General features: G+C 40.0%; 1 protein-coding gene and 1 pseudogene across 2 annotated transcripts in view; one reads left to right on the plus strand and one right to left on the minus strand.

Annotated features, from left to right (window-relative positions):
* Positions 1 to 23853, minus strand: part of ATP2C1 (ATPase secretory pathway Ca2+ transporting 1) — a 173516-nt gene extending 149663 nt beyond the window's left edge. For both annotated transcript variants that reach the window (XM_019810711.3, XM_011286227.4), the window contains exon 1: positions 23411 to 23853. In XM_019810711.3, the coding sequence (XP_019666270.1) occupies positions 23411 to 23518 (108 nt within the window). In that variant the 5' untranslated portion in view covers positions 23519 to 23853. The remainder of the gene's footprint in view (positions 1 to 23410) is intronic.
* On the plus strand, positions 19806 to 20945 carry LOC105260931 (annotated as a pseudogene).
* Positions 23854 to 24558: the final 705 nt, after the last annotated feature.

Here is a 24558-nt window from a genome sequence, read left to right on the forward strand (position 1 = left end):
TAATACCAATTACACCAATATGGGAGTTTTGAGATCTGTTGTATTTGCAAATTACTCCATAACAAATAACAAATATAAATGGGGTTGTGTGGGTGGGTGAACCTTTGAGTTTTAGCAGTATCAGAACATCCCCATCTTCATAGTGCTACTTACTACAGAGCAAAACACACTGAAAGAACATCCTCTCATTCCATGGAGTTGGGAGCTGCTCAGAGTAAGACCACACACAACATTACTTTTAAAGCCACCCTGTGGCATTGACTCTTGTGCATCATGTGTGGTATAAATGTCATTTTTTGTGTCATACTTTCCTCCAGAGCTAATTTTCTTGGAAACCAAGGAAACTTAAGTTTCGGAGCCCTTCACTTACAGAGGCCCCTTTAAAGGCCCTTAAAGAGATTCTAGCAAAGTTTTGATGGTCTTACGGCTTGGTAACATTTGCAAAGGATGTTTTTACTGCGGTTGATTTTAGAGTTACTCTTTTGGCTGACTTTTCCTCTGTCACAATTCTCCTATCAGGTAGCATTGGAGTGCCCTAGGGCAAAATTTTGGATCTGGCTTAAAGGAAGTTGAGATGGAGATACGTTTAGGTTTCATTTGGATTTGGATTTCATTTATACAAATGTGGGTTGTGCATATCTGTGTATGGTTAAGTTATTGCTGGCTGTGCTGGTAGAGAAAGGACATCCAAGAATATTTCTACTTCCTGCTATGCTAAATCACAAGGCCTGAAAACCTTATTATAAATGCATCCACTGGTGCCCAGCACCTGAAGTATATGGGTGGAGAAAGAGATCCAGAAGCTAGTTTATGGAGCTTTTTTATACTCTAATAAAAAACAAATATTAGTTAAGTGTGTTAAAGTAGTGCCTGGATTATTTGTTGTTATCTCTTTAGAGACTATTAGAAAATCATTGTCATGTAAACTGGTCATTAAAGAATCTATAGTCCAAAAATGTATGAACAAAACATCTTAGGATGCATTAATTAGTTAAAACACATATTTTTCCAGATTTTGTGATCTCAAATTTGTCACCCAAATTTGTTGTGATTTCTTATTCTATTCCAATAGTCACTATGTCTCTAATTTAATAGTTACAATTTTGTATTCTTTTTCTTAAAAGAAGTTCCCCCAAATTGAGTAATTTTTAAACCTCTGTTAAAAAAGGGACAGCAGGCCGAAAGTGGAGTCATTTATGCTAAGTCTCATGTCACCAAACTGAGACCTAATACCCAATTTAATTACAGTTTTAGCATCTCCCAGGAATGAGATCTTAAATTAGTCAATTTGGAATCACCTGGTTAGCACTAGTGGGGTAATCTGCCTGATAGACCCCTGCTGTCCCCTGAAGGAAGATGACCTTGCCACAACCAATCTGCTTTTTTTTAGTACAACTTCCTTACCCTTTTCCCTTCTTCCTGTAGAAGTGTTTTATTTTATACAACTTCTCAGATCTAGTTGGGATGCTGCCCAATTCACAAATTGTTAAATAAAGCCAATAAGGTCTTTAAAATGTACTCAGATGAATTTTGTTTTTTAACAGATTTGTTGGCAGCAGGGGGATCCAAAGGAAATTTCTGGTGGATTCTGGGATGGGAAACACAGGCACTAGTATCTATGAACCCTTTGAACTCTCGGTCTTTCTCACCATTTCTGAAGGCTGTGGATAAATTCCTCTTGGTTCTGAGCTCTGCTGTCTTTGTATTGAGCTCAGGATCTAATTGGCTTTCTGGTCCACGTCAAAGGGTCAGTTTAGACAGACAGAAGGCTCAAGTCAGAACCTTTGGAACAATGCTTCTTTGACCAGGTGTATCAAGTTTTAGCAGCCCAGTTAGATGAATGAAGTGGGGGAAATCTTCATAAGTGGAAAATGCCATTCTATTGAAGCAGTTTATTCCTTAGAGAAATAGTTTGATCCTTTAAAAATAAAAAAAGCTATATAACATTTCAGAGGCTATACAGGCCTTAGCCCTTGGTTTAGTCCATAATTCTCAGTCTAGGACTTAGCAGGTCAGTTTGAGCTGGTAGAAGAAGTTTCTACCTGGAACCTGAGTCATTAGCCCTTGGTTTGTCCACAGTTCCTCATTTGGTTGGAATCCTAGTCCCCAGTTCCCATTTGATGGGGTATGCTGGTTCAGTCCTTTCCCCAGTCCCCCAGTTCTATGTTGGAAATTGCCGGTGGTACCCATAAGGCCTTTTATCGGTCACTCCGCAGTAACATCTCTTTGGTTACTTCTGGTGTGTTATTGTGCATATGCTTGTTTGTATTGTTTTGTGTAGGTAGAGGCCATTGCTAATGATAATCTCACAAGCCAAAAGCCATAAAGTTGTTATGCATGAGTCAAGCACTTAAAAATTTCTGTGCAACAAGGTACATTGTAAAACACCACACATACCCCAACCTGGAGTCACATCCCTTTTAGGTATAAATTTGGCTCCCAAAGACCCAAGGTGTAGCTAAAGAAATAAGATCCTTAAGTTCCAAAGAACTGAGTGTGCCACCTTCTAGGACACCTGCTTATTTTATGTCTAAGAACTATGGTCCCAGAAACTGTAGATATCTACAAAAATGGGAAAATCTTACAAAAAACAACCAAGAGTTACAATGGCCATTACAGGGACTGTACCAACTAGACAATATTGTTCATTTAAAGTGTACTTGAAAGCAAAGGTTACTAAATCAAACAAACAGAATTGGATACCTATTTTCAGTGACATGCAGAAGCCTTCAAAAGGCTGCAAAATTCCAAAGTAGCTTCATGGAAAGATTTGTTGCAAAAGGCTGATGGAAAACTAAAGACATAAGAGATACTCAAAACAAAAGATTATAAGAATGACGTAACTCCTACTACTCCCCTCTATTCTGTATTTGAGCACTCTTTCTAGTAATCCTCTATCTGAATTATTGTTCCCCTCTGAAGAGACAACAAGACTGCTAACAAAAGTCCAACAAGGTAGTGGTCCTACAGATGCCCCCATATCTACCTTGGAAGGAGGGCTCCCATATGGACCCTTGCAGGGTTGACAGGACTCTGAGGGATTTTCTGGTAAACTGCTACATTATTCCCCTAAACAGCCAAGAGAAACTAAAATTAAAATTAATTGAAATCTTTACTAAATTCTGATAAATACTAGAGCCTACATATGGGATCCTGGAAAAGTTGGCAGAAGCCAGCAAAGAGTGAGAATTCATACCAGAGTCAGCTCTCCCAAACCTCTGTCTATAATGCCTGGTGGAAGGAGGAAAATAAAATTTCATGCTGTCCCTTCCTCTCCAAATCCAGACTCATTGCTTTTAATCTCTTCTCTCCCAGTGACAGCCATTACCTTCTTATTTGTCTTGTTTCGTGTCCTGAGAACTTGGTTTGGTAACTGTCAGATTGAGGACTCCAAAATACAGCCAGTTGTACCCCATTTATGATTAGATATGGCTGGACAGAAATGTGAGTTAAACTCCGTTTGCATCTAGGGTCCTACCAAACTGCTGCCAGCCCTCAGAGAAATTACCTAAGTCTTTCTTTCTCTTGGCTGCTTTGGGAGTGTCTCTGGATCTTGGGAGGTTAATATCTTGTGTACCCTCTTTGGGGATGCCTCTTGCATCCAAGGGGCTATTCAATACTCTCAGGAATATTCATTGTTTCTCCCAGCTGAAAACTGAGAAGATACCTGAAAGGATTTTTTTTCAAAGTTGCTCTGTGGTCAGAAATTGGCCAAATTGGAAGCTGATATTAAGGGCCTGATATAACTTTTAAAATGCTCTTCTGAACTAAATGTACCCACAGGGAAATAAACGTCCTGAAATCTTTGTGAAAGGATTTACCAAAGCATTCCAAAGACAGTTCTAAATCCAGAACATAAGAATCTTTTTGATTTCCATCTTAGTTAAAGATCTCCCTGATATAAAGGGGCAAACTGAGGATAATGTAGTTGGATGAATGGTTTAGCCCCTTGACATGTAGGCTAAAGCCTAGTTCTTTGAGGAATTAAAACCAACTGTCCTTATCTTAGAAAATTTTGGGGGCACCTGGGTGGCTCAATCGGTTAAGCGTCCAACTCCGATCAGGTCATGATCTCATGGTTCCTGGGTTCAAGCCCTGCATCAGGCTCTGTGCTGACAGCTCAGTCTGGAGCCTACTTCAGATCCTGTGTCTCCCTCTCTCTCTGCTCCTCCCATGCTCGAACTCTGTCTGTCTGTCTCTCTCTCTCTCTCTCTCTCAAAAATAAATAAACATTGGGGGAGAAAAAATTTTTAAAAAAGAAAAGAAAATTTGGCAAACCCAGAAATAGAGCTCTAGAAACAATTCAAAGTGCACCTATCCTTTTTGCCAGTCCCCAGATATCCCCCATTCGTTTCCAAAGGCTTGTAAATATTGTAAAAATTCTGGCCTTATGAAACAAGTTCTTCTTGGAAGAACTTATATTCTTTCCCTGTGCTTTAAGATGTAAATGTCCTACCTGGTCTCTTCCAGGAACTTATATCTAGGCCATCTCTTTGAAATGCAAACTTCAGGGAAATAATTCTCATCAGAAGGGAAAAAGAGGGTAAGGCTGTTTGGAACTTGGATGAATAAAAAAAATCTTGTCTTTTCCACAAATATTAGTAAAAAAAAACAAAACAAAACTGTAGGTATGTGAACAGATGAACATAACTTATTCCATCTGCCAGCAATGTACTTTCAATCCAACTTCATTTATAACTAATGAGTTTTGAGGGCACCTGGCTAGCTCAGTTGATAGAACATGTTACTCTTGATCTCAAGCCACACGTTGGGTCTAGAGCTTGCTTTAAAAAATAAAATATATTTTTTAAATAATCGCTGAGTTCTGTATTATTTAGCTATAATTTTGTAACCAAAGCCGTAAGTTCTCTGTCTGTATCTATCTGTACGTTTATGTGTGTGTATACATAAATTTTGTTGTAGATGTGTATATTTTCCTACATCTGGGTGATATTGCCAAAATTAATTTGTAAAACAACTCTATTTAATTGGCTTAAAGAAAATCAAGCACTTATATGAATTAAATATTCCTAAAATTCTCAGAAATTTAATGGGAACTTAACCTAAATGATTTTCAAAATTGCATGATCAAGGATTAATCTTTAATTATAAAAACTAGTTTAAGTTTGTAAGTTTAATTGAAGCAGGCATGTCGTTAGAGTCATTAGCCTTAAATATAATACTTTTATTTTACCTAGGTTTATTAAATGTCAAATAAGTTCATGTTATCTCTTACAAAATTTGTCAGAAAAAAAAAAAAGCTTGAGATGCTTATTTTGTCTAATGTCTCATGAAGTTTTCTTAAGTAGTTTAGACATAATTGCTAAGAACAACTGAATTAAATAGATGTAAATGGGATAAGAGTTTTTTGGTGAAATGTTCAGCAATAATTATGTTTTATGGTATGTTTGTCTAGAAAACAGTTTCCAAACCATTTTGGTTACTTGAAACTTTAAAAGTTTTGCTAAGCTAAGTGATGAATTAGGTTAAATTCATTGACTATCTAGACCATTTCCAAATACAATAAAATAGTGAAATATTAATTACCAAACATAATTTACCTACTTTTGGCTTCTTAATACAAAGGAACTAAAGATTTTTGGGTTTTTTAGTAGACATATCTTGCAACACACTGGAAAATTTACTATGAGGAAGCATGTATTTCTAGACGTTATGAAATGTGTTCATATATTTACCCATAAAAAGAATGCTGGCGTAACAGATTGTTCACAATTGTTTACTTCTTGATTTTCACTAGAAATTCAAATTTTAAGGGGTAAAAATGCTATTGTATGTAACTGAAGCTACTAGAAATAATGAGGGAAACAATTTTGTGGAAGAAAGGTAGGATGTGTGTTTTGGCTGAGAAATCATCAGGTATAGATATGTGTTTTTCTTAGGGAGAAAATAAATAAGTGAATTTGTCCTGGTTGTTTCAGAATGGAAGAGAGGAAAAGAGAGAGTTTTACCTTGTGTAGTCAGTTGGCTAAAATTGTTTCTTAAAATAAGTTTTTTCTTAAAAGTTTTTTTTTTCTTAAAATAAGCTTTGATATCAATAATGTACATATGCTTGACTAAAATTAAAACTTAATTTCCTATCCTGCTGAAAGGATAAAGTTTTCCTGGCCCATTGGTCTGCTCTTGATAATAAGAGATTGTTGAAAGGTGTTGTTTTTTTGTTTTTTTGTTTGTTTGTTTTACTTTTTAAGTAATCTGCCTTGAAAACAAAGATTCTGTGTTTTATCAAAATGGTTTCCTGTGTTGCTTGTTGTCTTTGTCAGGTCATGATTACTTAAGAAAGGAAGTCTTATCTATTAAAAGAACTAAAGTTTTGTTTTGTTTATAACAATTTAACTTGCTGTATCTACCTGCAAAAAATCTTTAATTAGCACTCTGATGAAATGGATAACTAAGTATGTTTCACAGTGACCTATGATCCTATTTGACCAGTGTTTTTATTTTTTTTTAATTTTTTTTTTTTAACGTTTATTTATTTTTGAGACAGAGAGAGACAGAGCATGAACGGGGGAGGGTCAGAGAGAGGGAGACACAGAATCTAAAACAGGCTCCAGGCTCTGAGCCATCAGCACAGAGCCCGACGTGGGGCTCGAACTCACAGACCGCGAGATCGTGACCTGAGCCGAAGTCGGCCGCTTAACCGACTGAGCCACCCAGGTGCCCCTTGACCAGTGTTTTTAAATCTTTTGATATTTTTGACAAACTTCCCCAAAATCAAATTCTAAGTGAAGATTTTTTTGCATTGGAAGTAACCTTGGGGTTTTGTAGAGTCCCTGGAAAGTTGCAAATGATTTTTTCTCTCTCCTTGTAAAAAGAGAGAAGTTAAACTAATTAGGTTTATATGATTTGTTAAATTACATGAGAAACATTATCAAATGAGAAGTGATGCTAAATCTTTTTAGCTATATTTTTATGGATGTATGTTATTAATTTAAGTGTTCTGGAAATTATGATATTCCTAGAAATCTGATACTTGTATAGTGTTATCAGTAATAATTCTAGTTCATATCTTAAAATGTTGTATGTCACAGAAATTTCTTTTTTTTAAATTTTTTTAATGTTTATTTATTTTTGAAAGAGAGACAGAGTGCAAGTGGGGGAGGGCCAGCAAGAGGGGGAGAAACCTAATCTGAAGCAGGCTCCAGGCTCTGAGCTGTTAGCAGGGAACCCGGTGCGGGGCTCAGAGTCAGGAACCGCAAGATCATGACCTGAGCTGAAGTCAGACACTTAACCAACTGAGACACCCAGGTATCCCAGAAATAACCAAATTTCTTTGCCAATTGCATTATAATGAGCTGTCACCAGGTCTTTAACCATGGCCATTTTATTTATTTATTTATTTTTAAAAAAAATTTTTTTTTCAACGTTTATTCATTTTTGGGACAGAGAGAGACAGAGCATGAACGGGCAAGGGGCAGAGAGAGAGGGAGACACAGAATCGGAAACAGGCTCCAGGCTCTGAGCCATCAGCCCAGAGAGCCCGACGCGGGGCTCGAACTCCCGGACCGCAAGACCGTGACCTGGCTGAAGTCGGACGCTCAACCGACTGCGCCACCCAGGAGCCCCTTTTTTTTTTTTTTTTTTTTTTTTTTAAATTTTTAACCATGGCCATTTTAAAGTCTTTTATCATTTACAGTTATTGTTTACTCTGAGGCTTTTGCAGTAGTGCTCCATCTTCAAGGAAATTCATAGAAAGGATTTTGACAATTACATGTGTCTAATAACTTTAAGATTATGAGAGTGACTGGGTAAGAATTTGAAGAACTAGTGGAAAAACTGGATTCAAGTAGAACAACTATTAACTACACAGGACTGAATGAACATAATTTTTTTATGACTTTTTCTTTGTAACAATGCTGGTTCCTTAATCTTGCTCTCCCACCACCACCCCCCCCACCACCACCCCCTTGCCCCAGATTTAAAGAAACCTTTTCTCTTAAGTGAACTATGACTTCAAGCAATTTGATAAAGTATACCTAGGTAAACAAAGATAAGATTACTTTTCCTCCCTACCCAATCCCTCCAGAATTCAGAAACTCTTGAGTATTCTTTTCATGGCAATACAGTTAGTTACTTGCATAAGTTCAATAAGAATCTGTTCTCCTTGTAACAAAACACCATTAGAAACACTGGTTATATTGCCAAGGCTTTGACTGGAGTGTCATATTTGAAGAGACATGCATAGACTCAGATATGACCAGACAGCTTTAAAGACCTAAGGTTGACTTTATGGAGCCAATAAAGCCCCTTGGAAAAAGTGACCCAGTCTGGTACCTTGCTTACAGGAGTCCCAGCAGCTTTACTAGACGAGTAGGGAAGGTCACTTCCTGGCAGGTCCAGGAACCTTGGGAGACCTTGAGAAGAGAGAAATTCACCCAAACTGTAGACATTGATAGTAAAATCTGATGGAGAGTCCTTGGTTTGGCTTCTTTGCCTCAAGAGATTTTAAGAGTTTAATCTGAGATCCCTTATGTAAAGTTCCAGCAGAAAAGGCTTAAAAACAGCTTATATGATCAATTGCTATTCTTCTTGCATTTATGTAGATAATCAGGCCAAGTTTACTGCAAACAAATTAGTCTTACTATGGTCATTTTTGTAAAAAATGAGGGTGACTGCAGAGAGAAAAATTATGTTTGCACCTCTGTAGGTATTACATTCTAATCCTGGTAATTGTCTTTAAAGTTTTGTTATATACCTACAAACTGGACTGGATCCTGAATTCTTCTGGCTTTTTGAATTTTCTTCCATTTTTCTGAATTGGAATCACTTGAAAAAAGACTGCCCTCAAATCTCCTTGGAAGGGGCTATATTAGGTCTTCCTTACTATCCAGATGGCAGTCAAACTTCAGAGACTTGAACTTTGGGATGACATCTCGGAATTAAAGTGTCCCTTCAGGGGCACCTGGGTGGCGCAGTCAGTTAAGCATCTGACTCTGGCTCAGGTCATGATCTTGAGGTTCATGAGTTTGAGCCCTAAGTCAGGCTCTGTGCTGACAGCTCAGACCCTGGAGCCTGCTTCGGATTCTATGTCTCCCTCTCTCTCTGCCCCTCCTCCCCCCTCTCTCTCTTGTCTCTCTCTCCCTCTCTCTCTCTCAAAAATAAGTAAACATTTTAAAAAATTAAAATAAAATGAAATGAAATAAAAAGTGTCCATTCAGACTCTAGGAACACCACTCCAGCTGGAGACTTCAAAATAAAAATGACCAGGAAAAGGGGAGCCTGGGTGGCCCAGTCGGTTAAGCGTCCGACTTCAGCTCAGGTCATAATCTCACGGTTCAGGTTCATGAGTTCCAGCCCTGTGTCAGGATCTGGGCTGACAGCTCAGAGCCTGGGGCCTGCCTCCAGTTCTGTGTGTGTCTCTCTCTCCGCCTCTCCCCCGCTCATGCTTTGCCTCTCTCTCTCTCTCAAAAATAAATAAATATTAAAAAAATTAAATTAAAGGGGCGCCTGGGTGTCTCAGTCGGTTGAGCGTCCGACTTCATCGCAGGTCATGATCTCACAGTCCGTGAGATCAAGCCCCGTGTCGGGCTCTGTGCTGACAGCTTGGAGCCTGGAGCCTGCTTTGGATTCTGTGTCTCCCTGTCTCCCTCTTGCTCTTCCCCTAACCCACTCGTGCTCTGTCTCTCTCTGTCTCAAAAATAAATTAAAAAAAAAAAAGAAAAAACATTAAAAAAAAATTACGTTAAAAAAAAAAAATGACCAGGAAGAGACGTAGCTGACATCAAGGTAGATTGCTTCCTCACAAAACATGGGATCAAGAGGATCAAGAATGTTCCTTTCCATTCCTCTTTCCCTCTCCGACTGTCCTTTTCCTCATTCTTGCACCATGAAGGTCTTTGTGATTCTTTTGTGTCCTCTGTGTTCTGGTTTTGAAAGGGAATGCCATTGTTCCCATATCTCAGGTCACTGCAAAGGAGGTGGATAATCCAAGCTACAAACGACTATTGGATTTGTCATGATGTTGGTGATCCTGTAGTTCTGCCCATTACAAACTTTTCTCTGATTTCCAATGCCTCAGTTTCTCTGGAACAGACTCAGTCCTCTGTCATGTCAGACTCCCCAACCCTCAGGGTCCCTTTTCCTGTCTCTGATGAACAATCCCAAACCCGGGAACCTTGCATCCAGGCTCTGTATAAAGAAAGGGGTAACCAGAATAAAATCACCTGTGTAGTCTATAGACCCTCAAATATTACTGGCCTCTATGGCTGTCACTTTTCCAGTCCTGAGCCACAGACTAAACTGGAAATTACCAGAAGGCATCCATGATTCAAAATTAGCTTCCACTGGTAGATCACTGTTCTCTTGGCTGGGAGTAAGTGGAAATGAGGCTATGGTCAAGAACCTCTCCTTAACTCTTGGGGATATTGTAGAATCTGTTGCTAAAGCAATAGCTGTGCCACAAAAATCCTTAGACTCTCTGACCAAGGTTGTTCTTGATAATAGAATAGCCTTTGATTATCTTTCAGCTGAGCCAGGAGGTGTCTGTAGCAAATACCACCTGCTGCGCTCAGATTAACACTTCTGAGGAAGATGAAAAGGCTACACAAGATCACTGAATAAGCCACTTGGCTTAAAAAAGGGACTCCTTCTGAGGTTGCCTGGCTGGCTCAGTTGGTTAAGCGGCTGACTTCAGCTCAGGTCATGATCTCACGGTTTGTGAGTTTGAAAAGTGATTTTGATTGGTTTGAGTCTTGGGGGACCATGGCTCCAAAGCACACTCCAGATATTGGGAATTATCCTGCTTATAACATTCATAGTAGCCTTGCTGGTGTGCTATATTGTCTCAAAACCTTTAAATGCCTGTTCCCAGCCACTAGCCAACAAGCAAATGATCTCCCTAAGACTTGAACATCAGAAAAGGAACAAAGAGAATTACCAACTTAAAAAAAGTGAACCTGAGGTCATGACCAGTGAATACCACAGAGATCCAGCAGAAAGATGTCACAATGTGTAAACACCACACAGAAGATCGGCAAAAGTTTCGAGAACTTCAGAACAGTGGCTAGGAGTGGCACCAATGCCTTAAATTTGGATCACATCTCTCAGGCTGAAAATCTTATCAAAAGGGGGGAATTGTTAAGAAAGAGACAACAGGCCCCAAATGGAGTCACTTATGCTAAGCCCATGTCACCGAGCTGAGACTTAATACCCAACTTAATTGCACTTTCAGCATCTCCCAGGAATGGAATCATAAATCAGTCATCCTGGAATCATTACCACTAGTGAGGTAATCTGTCTGATAGAGCCCTGCTGTCCCCTGAAGGAAGATAACCTAGCCATAACCAATCCACTTAAAAATATATATATATTTATTTTTGAGAGAGACAGAGCATGAGCAAGGGGCAGAGAGAGAGAGGGAGACACAGAATCCAGAGCAGGCTCCAGACTCCAAGCTGTCAGCACAGAGTCCGACATGGGGCTCAAACTCACAAACCCTAAGACCATGACCTGAGCTGAAGTCAGCCACTTAACCAACTGAGCCAGCCAGGCGCCCCATAATCCACCTTTGACTAGCTTGTGTTCCTGTTCCTCTCCCTTCTGCCTGTAATAGTCTTTCGTTTTGTACAACCCCACAGAGCTTTTACCTGCTGGGTGGGATACTGCCCAATTCATGAATTGGCAGTTACGTGAGGTAGTTAAAATTTACTCAGCTGACTTTTGTTTTTTAATACCTCTCAAAAATGTGGATTTCAACCTAACAGGATTTAAGGTATTTTCCCTGCAGAGTAGTTACAATGGTTTTATTTTTAAAGAAAGAGTGAGGGGAATTAGGGGAGAAGGGGACACTATCTGTGGGAAGTAGCTCATTATGAGATAGTGAATCAGGATTTGGAGTCAGACAGACCAGCAAACCTGGAGCTAAAACCTTCTGCCATAGCTTATGAGTATGTTCCAGCGATCCCACTTCTTTAAACCTCAGTTGTCTCATCCATAAAGTGAGGATAATACCACCAATTTTGTAAAGTTATTATGAAGATTAAATGGCAATGTCTGTAAAGAAACTTGCCAAGTTCCTGACACATGGAAGCCATTTAATAAAAATGTAAAGTTCCTTATTCTTGAAGGCATGATCCAAGATGTATGTCTTTTTTTTTTTTTTTTTTTTTTTAAGTTTTGAGAGAGACAGAGAGAGCATAAGCAGGGGAGGGGCAGAGACAGGGGGGAACAGAGGATCTGAAGAGGCCTCTGTGCTGACAGCAGAGACCCCGCCATGGGGCTTGAACCCACGAACTGTGAGATCCCGACCTGAGCCGAAGTTGGCTGCTTAACTGACTGAGCCACCCAGGTGCCCCAAGTTGTATATCTTGAAATAGCCTTACTAATATGCTGCCTTTAGGATGAGCAGGGACAAAATGATTCCAGCGTTTTTTCCTGCTCCCTTCACAGCAAATTATGAGCAGTACAACATACGTGGGAAGTTCATTTCTTTTTCTGTTAAAGCATAGAACTGTCGGATGAGGTGAGAAAATACGTCATCTTCCATTCTGAATAAAAGTCAGCAAATAAAGTGTTGCAGGCAAACTGAGAAGTGGAATAGGGTAGCAAATTTAGGAATGTGCATAAGAAGCTACATTGTAGTTCATAAAAATGGGTTTTACATTTGAGTTAATGGCCTTATTTCAAAGATAAAGGTTTTGGTGTTTATCCGTTTACTGGCTCCTGTGTTTCAAAGGCATCTGTACAGTAGATTAGGAAAGTTTAAGAGCAGATAACAGGATTAGAAATACCTCAAAAGTCAACTCAGCATCCAGGTATCTCCCAGACATGTCTAACACTTCACAAAAGTAATAGATGACCTATGATGATGTGGACAAGAAGGATGGAACCCCTTCAGAAGGGACCATAATAAGCATGTAATGTCAGCATTAAATGTAGGAAAAGGGAGTGGAAGGTAAAAGAGGCTTGATATTAAGGAAAAGAAAAAAAAAAGCTGTGATTAAAATATAACAAAATACCTAAAATTTCTCAGTGTCCCTGTTCATCAATGACAACATAAGTATACTTAGTTATTTATCCTTATACTGGAGGGTATTTTAAAACCCATAAAACTATGGGTGCAAGTAGTTCAGCGGTCAATCAGGCTCAGAAAAGCTGGTCACTGGTGTATAAGCGTTTCACCAGAAGTGTTTTCTGGAGGTAGCTACACTTCCCTTCCTTGATAGAGGAGTACATGCTACCTGAATCTCCAGAGACATTTGATTCTGTCTTCTTTGGCCTCAAATTCCAGAGAAACATGCTCTGAGGAGTATTTTCCACTAACCGAATAAAACAAACAAATTCTAACTATGTACCGGTATCTGGTCTTTGTTCCTTAGGTATCTGAATTGTCCACCTCTCTATTGCTCATTGCACTAGAGTCCTTGACTGGAAGGGGTCTAATAAGTCACCTAATCTTCTCTTTCATGATGGAGAAACCATCACTACAACATCTCCCAAGGAGATACCCTGCCCTCTACAAATGGTAGCCCATTCCTTCCCTCTCGTTTTTAGAAAATTCATCCTTATGATTGTATCACAACCTTTCCCTGAAATTTTTCCCATTAGTTATGGTTATTTCCTCTGGAATGTCTCAAGTGCACCTCCATTTTTCTCTACAAATTAGCTTTATAGGTCTTGTGAAACACACAAAAATAAACAAATACATATAGAAAACAATCATATCTTAAATTTCTTCCTCTCAAAAGCTAACATCTAGGATCCTTTCAAGCACTTCTGTCTCAGGATAGCATTTATTATCCTCCTAATCCCTTCCCCACTGATGTCCAGGAACCCCATCCCATGAACCAATTCCACAAACCTATATCCAGTGCCTTTCATCCAACAGGCACTTTGCTAGTCATCCAGAAAATACTGGGTATCAAACAGTCTTCCTAATACATCCAAAATTGGGGCTCCTGGGTGGCTAAGCTGGTTGAGCAACTGACTGTTTGGCTCAGGTCGTGATCTCACGGTTCATGGGATTGAACCCCACATCAGGCTTTGTGCAGACAACGTGGAGTCTGCTTGGGATTCTCTCTCTCCCTCTCTCTCCCTCTCTCTGCCCCTCCCCTGTGCACGCTCTTTCTCTCTCTCTCTCTCAAATAATAAATACATTTTAAAAAATACATGCAAAATTACTACTGAGATAAGTACAACAAAGGAGAGTTACACAATGCCTCCAAGGTAGGAAAAATCAGAAAAGCCTTCCCTAAGGGTCTTAAGATTGAATTAAGTTCTGAAGGAAGAGTAGATATTAACTAAGGGAGGATAGTGAGGGGACAATTAGAACAAAGACCCTGGCTGGCAAGTGGCAGGGGAACAGGAAGAAATAGAAGAGGGGCACTGTAGTTGGGGTGCAGAGAGCAAAAGGAGGCAAGGTATGTGTACAGCAGGAGAGAGGATCAAGGCCAGACCACGCAAGGCCTTCCATGTTGAGCAACTTTGTCTTTATTGTACAAATGAGTAGAAGCCAATGAAAGAACATAAGCATGGGTCTGGGGAGTTTCCTGTCAGGTTTGTGTCTCCTGTAGTGTGAAGAACTGATTGGACGGGCCAGCAGTGGATAGAGGAAAACCAATGAGAAAGCTACTACAGTATTTCAGACAAGAGGTGATGAAGGCCTCTGGGCTAAGGTGCTGAGAGAGAGAAGATGACAGATTGATTGAAGGAATATTTAGGGATAGAATTGAAAGGATTTGGCAATAAATTAGATATTGACTAAGGGAGCAAAAAATGCCAAAGAGGACTCTTAGGTCTCTGCCTGCATGGGTAGTGATGGTGCCATTCTCTCAGATAGAGAAGACTGGGTTGGGGGAGAGGAAGCACAAGAGCGTGAGTGCTGACTAGGAAGTCATTCATCTTCATGCAAGCTACAGTTACAATTCTCAGGCATCTTACAGGTTATGGAGTGCCACAGACTGGAGGTTTGTGTCCCCTCACCTAACATTCACATGCTGAATCCCTACCCTCCGATGTGGTGATGGTACTCGGAAGGGGCCTTTGGGAGGTGATTAGGTCATGAGGATGGAGCCTTCATGAATGGGATTCCTGCCTTTAAAAATGAGACTCTGCAGGGGCGCCTGGGTGGCTCAGTCGGTTGAGCGTCTGACTTCGGCTCAGGTCACGATCTCGCGGTTGGTGAGTTCAAGCCCCACGTTGGGCTCTGTGCTGACAGCTCAGAGCCTGGAGCCTGCTTCAGGTTCTTTGTCTCCCTCTCTCTCTGCCCCTCCCCTGCTCATGCTTTCTCTCTCTCTCTCTCTCTCTCAAAAATAAACATTAAAAAATTAAAAAAAAAAATGAGACCCTGCAGAGTTAGTTCCCTTGTCTCTCTCTGCCATGTACGGATACATCTGAGAAGTCAACAAGCAGTCTGCAGCCAGGAAGTGGGGTCTCACCACACATCGAATCCACCAGCCCCTCTATCTTGGAATTTCAGCCTCCAAAACGGTGAGAAAAAAATGTCTGTGTTTTATAAACCACCCAGTCTGATATTTTGTTATAGCAGTCTGAATGGACAAAGACATGGAGAAAACCACTGGAGGCTTTTTTGGGTAAATAAATAGCTCTTTTCTTTTTTCTGTGTAATTTCTCCCTTCAGATAGAGGACACTGTTATTGTTACCATGACAAAACAATTAAGCTTTTTTTTTTTAATGTTTATTTATTTATTTTGAGAGAGAGAGAGAGAAAGAGAGAGAGCAAGTGCAGGAGGAGCAGAGATAGACGGAAAGAGAGAATCTCAAGCAGGCTCCACACTGCCGGCACAGAACCCAATGTGGGGCTCGAACCCACAAACTGTGAGGTCATGACCTGAGCTGAAATCAAGGGTTGGATGCTTAACCAATTGAGCCACCCAGGTGCCCCAAAACAGTTCAACTTCAAATGTCGTATTTAATAGTCAGAAATATTAAGGTTCAGCTTCATATTATTATAGCCATTTAACTGCCAATGTTACCTGTATATAATCACACAAATTCCTCCACAAAAGTAGAGTGTAATCTCTGCCCTCTATCTTACATTTTACCCAGATAATCTTTTCCTCTTGGTTCTGGAGGATTAAAGCTTTTTTCCTACTCAAGCCCAAGGACAAGGGGCAAATGAGATGTCATTTGTACTATCAATAGTATTTCATGACTTTTTTAAAGAGGCTTTAAAAAATGGGTGACTTTTTTATACTCTCAAAATATAACCAACTCGTGGCACCTGGATGGCTCAGTTGGTTAAGTGTCCAACTTCGGCTCAGATCATGATCTCACGTCTCGTGGGTTCGAGCCCCACATCAGGCTCTGGTGCTGACAGTTCAGAGCCTGGAGCCTGCTTCAGATTCTGTCTCTCTCTCTCTCCCTCTCTCCCCCCTTCCCCCACTCACACTCTGTCTCTCTCTCTCTCTTTCTCTCAAAAATAAAAAAATAAACATTAAAAATTTTTTAAAAATATAACCAACTCACTTTAAGGAGCTAAAACCTCTTAACATTCTTAAACCAAGCTGTGGTGAAACTTATATCATTTCACCTACGGCCTGCATCAGCCACTCAAAACCCTTATGTGACTTTTCAAATCTTAACATAGATTTTTGAGAGAGTATGAGGGGGGTCCTTAATTTTTATATTGTTATTCAGAGCAGGTATAAGAGCCAAAATGAAGAACAAAGTTTTTAATGTTCAAATTAAATCCAAATATTTATTTAAAAACCCAACTTTGAGGTTAACATTCATTAAGGAACCCAGCAAGAAATAAAAACCCAGTGACCCTGTTTGAACTAGAAACGTCTTCTTAAGCCATTGAAGAGAAACTTTAGAACAACCTCCAAAAACTTTTTTGGTTCTAATCCTTAATTAAAATACAGCTACTGTACATGCCCCCTGGTCCTCAAAGACCACTTTCCTCATTTTAAGCAGATTAATCAGAGCAGATCTTGAGCCAGAGATACCCACTGTGACTGCACTGTGTGGTTTTTGCCTCATATTATAAACATTTGAATCAGCTCTTTCTACTCATTGAGACTGGAAGCATAATAGAGGGGCCATGTAGGTCATTTTTACATTTTGATCACTTATAAATATGTTCCACATACTATACGTGAGAAAGGTTGCTAAATAATCAAAGGGATTAAGGAATCCTGTAAAACACGATGACCAAGCAGAGCTCTGTCAGCTCTGCATTCAGTCTCATCCAGGTCAATATCTGATGTCTGTATTTATATGAGGATATCAATAATAGCATGATTATATTTTCAGATAAGAATATAGAGGGATGGTAAAAAAAAATTGGGTGGATTAATTTTGTTGGAAGATGATATTATACTGGTTCAAGGGTCTAATTCCAATAAATACATATGTAATGTCAATATAATATCATATATATATATATATATATAGACACACTACACACACACACACACACACACACACACACACACACTATATATATAATATGGTTTTTATACATGTCTCTGGCCCCAAAGACTGATCTCCTTATTTTAAGCAGATTCACTGTTAAATAAGACATGTCAGGTCAGCTCATAGATGATATTTCTTATTTGGAAAGAAATCTTTCCTTTTTTTAAAAATTTTTTTTAACGTTTATTTATTTATTTATTTTTAATTTTTTTTTCAACGTTTATTTATTTTTGGGACAGAGAGAGACAGAGCATGAACGGGGGAGGGTCAGAGAGAGAGAGGGAGACACAGAATCTGAAACAGGCTCCAGGTTCTGAGCTGTCAGCACAGAGCCCGATGCGGGGCTTGAACTCACGAACCGCGAGATCATGACCTGAGGTGAAGTTGGACACTTAACCGACTGAGCCACCCAGGCGCCCCTGGAAAGAAATCTTTCTATTGAAGAGAGCAAAGCACCATCAGCACAGATCATCACAAAATCTTGGCTATTAATTAACCGTCCTGTATTTTCCGACCCCTCATCTGTGGAACACATAGAAGAAGAAATTCAAGTTGGCAAGGCTGCTGCAGGGCAGTATAAATTGATGGACAAAAGCTCAAACTAGTAGACCCTTCTTTGTCTTAGTCTTTCATCAGGGGGGTTTATTTATTATTGACAAGTTGACCTTCAGGCATTACCTGCCGTATGGACTCAGCCTATAGAATCCTTATCTCTTTGCTTGGTAGTCATATTGCCCCTTTTCTACATCTCTGCTAAGACTCACAACACACACTGGAAAGAGCACTGAACTGGGAGACAAACAGGCCAAATTCTAATCCCAGCACTGATTCAAATGAGCTGTGCGACCTTGGGCAAACTTCTTAACCTCTAGTTCCACATTCATAAAATAAATTGCATAGTTTTCCCTAGGTCTCACCAGTCTTTGTTTACTAAAAATAGCCCTATTTTCACCATCGCTTGCCTCACCTGCATAATAGCATCCTTAGCCTCTGTATTCCCCAACCTCCACGTTTACTCATTCAGTTATATGAATTTATCACCAACTATGTACTTTATTTATGTTTGGCACTGGGGCTAAGATGGCCAGTGAAAACAATCATGTTGCCTGCACTGGGGTGAAAAAGATTTTTACTTAATGAAGAAAATTCTGACTGTTATAAAGAACTTGTATTGTAGGGTAACAAGAGTGAATGTAGGGGCACAAATTCAAGTGCTATTGCAATGGTCCAAGCTAGAGAAGAGGATGTAGCAGGGTCGATAGGTGAAGATGTAAGATTCAGTAACTATTTCAGAAGTAGAATTGACTAGTCTTATTAACAAGATTGCAAAGGAGGAAGAGGTGAGGGAGAGAAAGGGAGGTACCAAGGTGACTCACATGCTTCTGTTTTGAGCTTTTGTGCTGATTGATGGACCTTGGGAGTGACAGGTTTGAAGACAGAGCTTGTGAGTTCTCTCATTCCGTCTGCAACATCCACATTCATTCAGATGGAGATGTCAAATTGGCAATTGTGTATACAAGACTGAAGTGCACTGGGGATAAATATTTGGGAGTTGTCAGCAAATAGGTGGTGTTTGATGCCATGGGAATGGAGGAGCTCACCAATGGAGAGAGAGTAGACTGTCCCATATAAGCTCACAAACTCTCTTCTCTTACCATTTGGTGCTGGCATCCGTGAATAACATCTCTATCAGTGGTGCTAACCTCTAAGGGCAGCACTCCCTGGGGGTTCATAGGGCCCTCAATCCTCTGTAGGATTCACTGGGCTAAAGCCAAGTCTAGAGTCTACCCAGAAGTGAAGCAAATTCTCCCTTCCTCATTCAGTGTCCCACTTGGTCACCTGAATCATGTAGCAGGCTGCTGGGTCTCTAGTACTCAAGAGATCATTGCCTGTAAGCCCTGTTCATTTCTCACAAACTCAGACATCTACATCTGAGCCAGACCTTGGCCGGTCCCATGAAACCAAATACCCTTATGAATGTGCTCAGCCCACCTGCCCAAACTCATCTGAGAGCTGACTTAGGCTCAGACTGTGTCCCTGCAACCACCACCACCACCACCACCACCCCATTTGAAGAATACTGTTCAAAAATGTTTCATTGTCTAATTTTCCCAACCTTCTGCATGCTCATCTAATTAATGACCTTAATCTCCTACTTAGGGACTTGGCTTTGTGAAATGCCAGCTATAATAGAGTTCAGGAATGCAAAGGATGAGATACTTGTTCTCAGTTTGGTAAATAACCTGCCCACCCACTGATCGGTCCAGCACCATAGGAATAATAACAAAAACTACCAAACAAACGAACGCTTAGGTCAAACCTTCATGTTTGTATGACACCGAGTGCAAAGTCCTGAGGAGAAGCTTTAAACAAGAAAGCATCTGTGGACAAGGCAAGTGTAACAGTGACCATGACTGGGATCTATGGGGACCCTCCAGGCCCCATCAAGACATGGGTAGAGGCAAGAAAGGAGGTGTGCTCCACAGGCAACTGCCTGTGTCATGAGTCACCCCTACACCAGCCTGTGTCAGGCTCCAAGGTAGGTCTGAGAGAACAAAGAACAGGAAATCACCCAGTGTCATATGTATATGGGTGATGTATATACACATGTAAGCAATGGCTTACTACATACAACATAGTAAGGGACCTTATTAGACACAGACAGAATATCTTAGAAAAGGATGGGCTGTGCTTCCCTCTTCCCAGCAGAGTTGGAGAAAGGTTTTTTACGGAGCCATTTAACCTGAGTCTTGAAGGGTGTATAGGCGATCTCCAGGTGGGCAAGTTGTAAGTTAAGAACAGAATTCTAGGTTACAGAGAGGAGTGTATTGGAAGGCACAGAAGTGGAGAAAACAGATGGTGCGCCTGAGACAGTATTCTCCCATGTGTGTGAATACAACATGGATGGGACCCAATGGTGCTAGATGGCATAAGAGAAGATTTTAGGTAGCCTGCAGACACTACATTAAATGTAGGTTTCAGGCTCAGAGGTTTCAAAGGTAACAGTATCTGGCTAGAACTTAGCATTATTCTGTTTTTATTCTATTTATTTTTCTCTTACGTATATGGTAAATGCCAGTGGTTTTCCACTTACGGTAGTTATATAAAATTTTCTTTCTAAACAAACAAGTTAAAAAGTAAGTAATTTGCTTGGCAACTGTGGTGCTGTGTGGTTCGAGATTCTGCCTGGGACAGGTGTCATGGCCCGTGCTTGCTCATCCCTGGCACAGCCACTGCACACATCCACTGGTTCACTAACAAGGGCCAGGAAAAAAGGGTTGCCTGTTATTCACATGAGTGGAGTTTGATGGAAAGAGATAGGTGCATCTCTGGAGTTATGTGTTACTATGTGTCAAAGTGTTTGGAGAATATCGACTAAGGAAGCCTTTTCCTGATGGATGAAAAATAACTCGGTTATGCTCACCTACCCGTTCTAGAAGGTTATGCAGTATATTAATGTAGTGCATAATAAAAACAACAAAAAAGTTTAAAAAAAAGTGATTTAAATACAAATTTAGAAAAATATTAAGAAGTTAATCACACCAGGGGCTCCTGGGTGGCTCAGTCAGTTAAACATCCAACTTTGGCTCAGGTCATGAACTCACAGTGGGTGGGTTCGAGCCCTATGTCAGGCTCTATGCTGACAGCTCAAAGCCTGGAGCCTGCTTCAGATTCTGTGGCTCCCTCTCTCTCTCTGCCCCTCCCCTGGTCATGCTCTGTCTCTCTGTCTCAAAAACAAATAAACATTAAAAAAAATTTTTTTTAAAAAGAAATTAATCACACCAAACTTAGGGTAAGAATTATGACATGAACATCTGAAGCATTAGAAATAGTCTCTAGGAGAAAGGTTAGCAGTTTGCTATGTTGCTATCACTGTGTTGGTATAGATCATTCGGAGATCAAGCATGGTAACATGGGTCATTTTTTTTTTCTTTTTTAAGTAAATTCTACTACCAACGTAGGGTTAGAACTCATGACCTCCAGGTGAAGAGTTGCATACTCTACCGACTGAGCCAGCCAGCTGCCCCCAAATGGGTCAAGTTTAAAGCTAGGCAAACAGGAATTCCAATCTCCCTTCAATACTTTTTGGCTGGGTGGCCTTGGACAAGGATTCAGGTCTTTGTCTCTCTTCCCTCACCTTTATAATGAGAGTCTGTATTACAGGACTGTAAGCATTAGAGAGACAACAAATATGAGGTCCTAAAATTGTAGACGTTATTAATCTTCTTTATAACTTTCCAACAAGCTTTTCAAGGTTAGCCATCATTGACTCTGACCTAATTTCTCTAATTCTGTGAGCCTGTCTGTCTGCAGAGCTATTAATTGGTTTCAGAAAAGAAATGAATGTATTATTTGTTTTTATTTCTCCATCAATTTGTATAGAAAGTTAAAAACTCAGCACAATGTTCCCAGTCGTTCCCAGGTCATCCCCAATGGTTGTCAGCTGGGGATAGGACCACCCACCCAGTGCAAGTCCAAGAATCCAGGATACATTCTCATGTTCTTTGGAATGCATTTTGTAACAATTTTTAAGCAAACAAAACAATAAACTGCACAATCACTATAGACACATCTCTGAAAACTTATAGCACTGAGAAAAGGGGGAAAAAATCACTTAATCCATATTCCGCAGTTCCAACCCTACCCTTTCAGCCACTCCCCGCTCCCCACTGTAAAGAGGCCTGAGGAGGCCTGCCTTAGTGAGTGTGGCAGACAACATCTCAGAGCACCACCACCCGGGTCTCTGGCTTTCCTCTTCAAAAGCAAGCAAGTGCTGAGACTTGAAAGAGATTCTTTCATAATCAGGACACCTTGCCTGAGTAGGAGATAAATTGGACCAGCCCAGCCCCCTTCTTCGGCACAATCTGAAGTTCCAGCTCTTGTAAAATCATCAAAGCAGAGCACAAAAGCAGTTTCCTCTGGAACAGTAGTAATGATTTTCATCTTCCAAATTAAGCATGGACTTTTTGGGAAACCTATCATTAGAGGATTTTCTGTCTGCTGACCTTTGCTTTCACTTCCTGGAAGTATTTCATGAAGTAGGTCACCTCATTCAGATACAGAACACCATGGTTATCTCCCATATAGTTTGCAATATGAGTTACAAGCATGATGTGCAAGCAGTTTATGATTCTTTGGGTCTTCTATGTGGCTATACATTTGTCCTTCACCATGGTCATATTTTTTTCTAAATGAGCCACTAGATTTCAATAGATCAGATACAGCTATTTCTTCTTACAGTTTGGTACAAGTCAGAAACGCAGTTTTTAGAAATGCCTTTTCATAGATGATTGTAAGGGATAGAATGAAACAAATCTCAACATAATAGAATGAATGCATGATGTTAAACAAGAAGTAATCCAACATTTTAACCAATTTGTTAATGTTTATACTCCCACATGCTAGAGTCTACTACTAAAAACCCTAACTTTTGATTGGCTAAAAAGACTGAAAACTGCAGTGCTGTATACCCTTGCCCTCCACGGAAAAAAAGTGTCTAGTTACTTCTGAATGATTGTCATCGCTCATTAGTGATCTATTTGAAGCTATTATATTTACAGTGCACACAATGTTTTTTGTTTTGCAAATCCTGGTGATACTAACATAGCCATAAATACATGGCCGTACAGATGAGAAGACAAGTGTATTTCTAGGGCCTAATCCTTTTATTTGTCAAGATATGGATAGTTTAAAATTTATATTTGAGGGCCTGGAAAATTATCAAGGAGACTACAGTTTAACTCTGACTGGGTAGTTTGGTCTAGCTATTCAGAAGAAGGAGAAGCACATGGTTTTATTACAGAGCTTGAGCTTAATGTCAGGATCCAAATGTTCCAAGTTCAAATAAATCTTCACAAGCCTGCTTGCTTCTCGGATTGCTAAATCCGAATAGCCGCAAGCAGGAGCCTATAAACATGTAAACTAGCAGAAACAAAATCATGAAGGCACATAGTAAAAGCAACACCCAAAAGCAAACATCCGTTAACCTTAAAGATAATATAAACAAGATGATACCTGTTCTTCAGCTTTTTGGTTTCTCAGCATCGATAAATATTTCCTAATTGCATGGAGAGGATATTTTTTGAAGTAAGAGAATCTAGACTGAGGCAACAGATTATCCATGGTGAGGAAAGTAAGAAGGTTCTCGTCTGCCCCACCCTGTCAGCAACCATATGAAGTCTAGAAGCTTCACAATTCCTCAGATGCCTAAAGATTTGCTTGTAGCTCAGTCACTTTCCTGCAAACAAAGCAAATGTTCTTCTCCTTGCTGCTTCCTCTTTCTGGTGGGTTCCTGGTGAAACCAGACAGCCAAGTCTGAGTACCGACCATCTAAAAGCGTCCAGAAATACAATGCCCAAAGGGCAGCAGGAGCCAGGAGGAATGTAGGGGCTGGTCCACAGAATGCAAATTGCTTAGTGGTAGTGATGCGATCGCCCTATTTCTAGCAACAGCGTTCTGTTGCAAGCTATGTTAATATTAGCTAGCTGGTGACTTTCCACACCCACAGACTCTCGTGAGGCTTAATCTTAATTCTTCTGACAGCTTTTCTGGCTCTTAAAGAGGACATGACATGTGGTTTTTTCTGTTTCCTTCTAGATTTTTTATCAGCACGAGCACACATAGGGACATCCCTTGGCTGCGTCTCAGCTCAAAAGTGTTGATTCATTCAGTCTCAAGAAGCTTTGTTTAAGGGGACTTCTAAAAAAAATTAACAATTTACTTCACTCTTCACTGTTATCGAGGAGTTCAGTGGCAGCACTTAAAAGGTTTGGTTTACGCTGTCATGCATTATGCAACACGCCCGGTAACCAGATACTTTTACGTTAATTGAACAATAGCTGGGAACAGATTCTGTTCTGAGTTAAAAGGCTTCTCTCCTTGAATCCTTATCTCAAATCCACAGGCCAAATCCAGGAACATTAAATTTCCCCAGGCTTTATTCTGAATGTAAGGGAGAAAAAATGTTATACATTTACTTTCTAAGTAGTTTAAAAAAGGATTCATGCTTTAAAAAGAGAACAGGCTAAGAGGACTGTGGTCTTAGAGGACATGAAATCATGAAATTTGAAACTTCAATATTTTCTTAATAGTCTATAGAAGCCACGGGGTTTCTGAACAAAGTTTCCAAGTAGGCCTTACTGTTTTATTATCCTTGTTAACAC

This window comes from Felis catus, chromosome C2 (assembly GCF_018350175.1).
Source record: "Felis catus isolate Fca126 chromosome C2, F.catus_Fca126_mat1.0, whole genome shotgun sequence".
NCBI lineage: Eukaryota > Metazoa > Chordata > Mammalia > Carnivora > Felidae > Felis > Felis catus.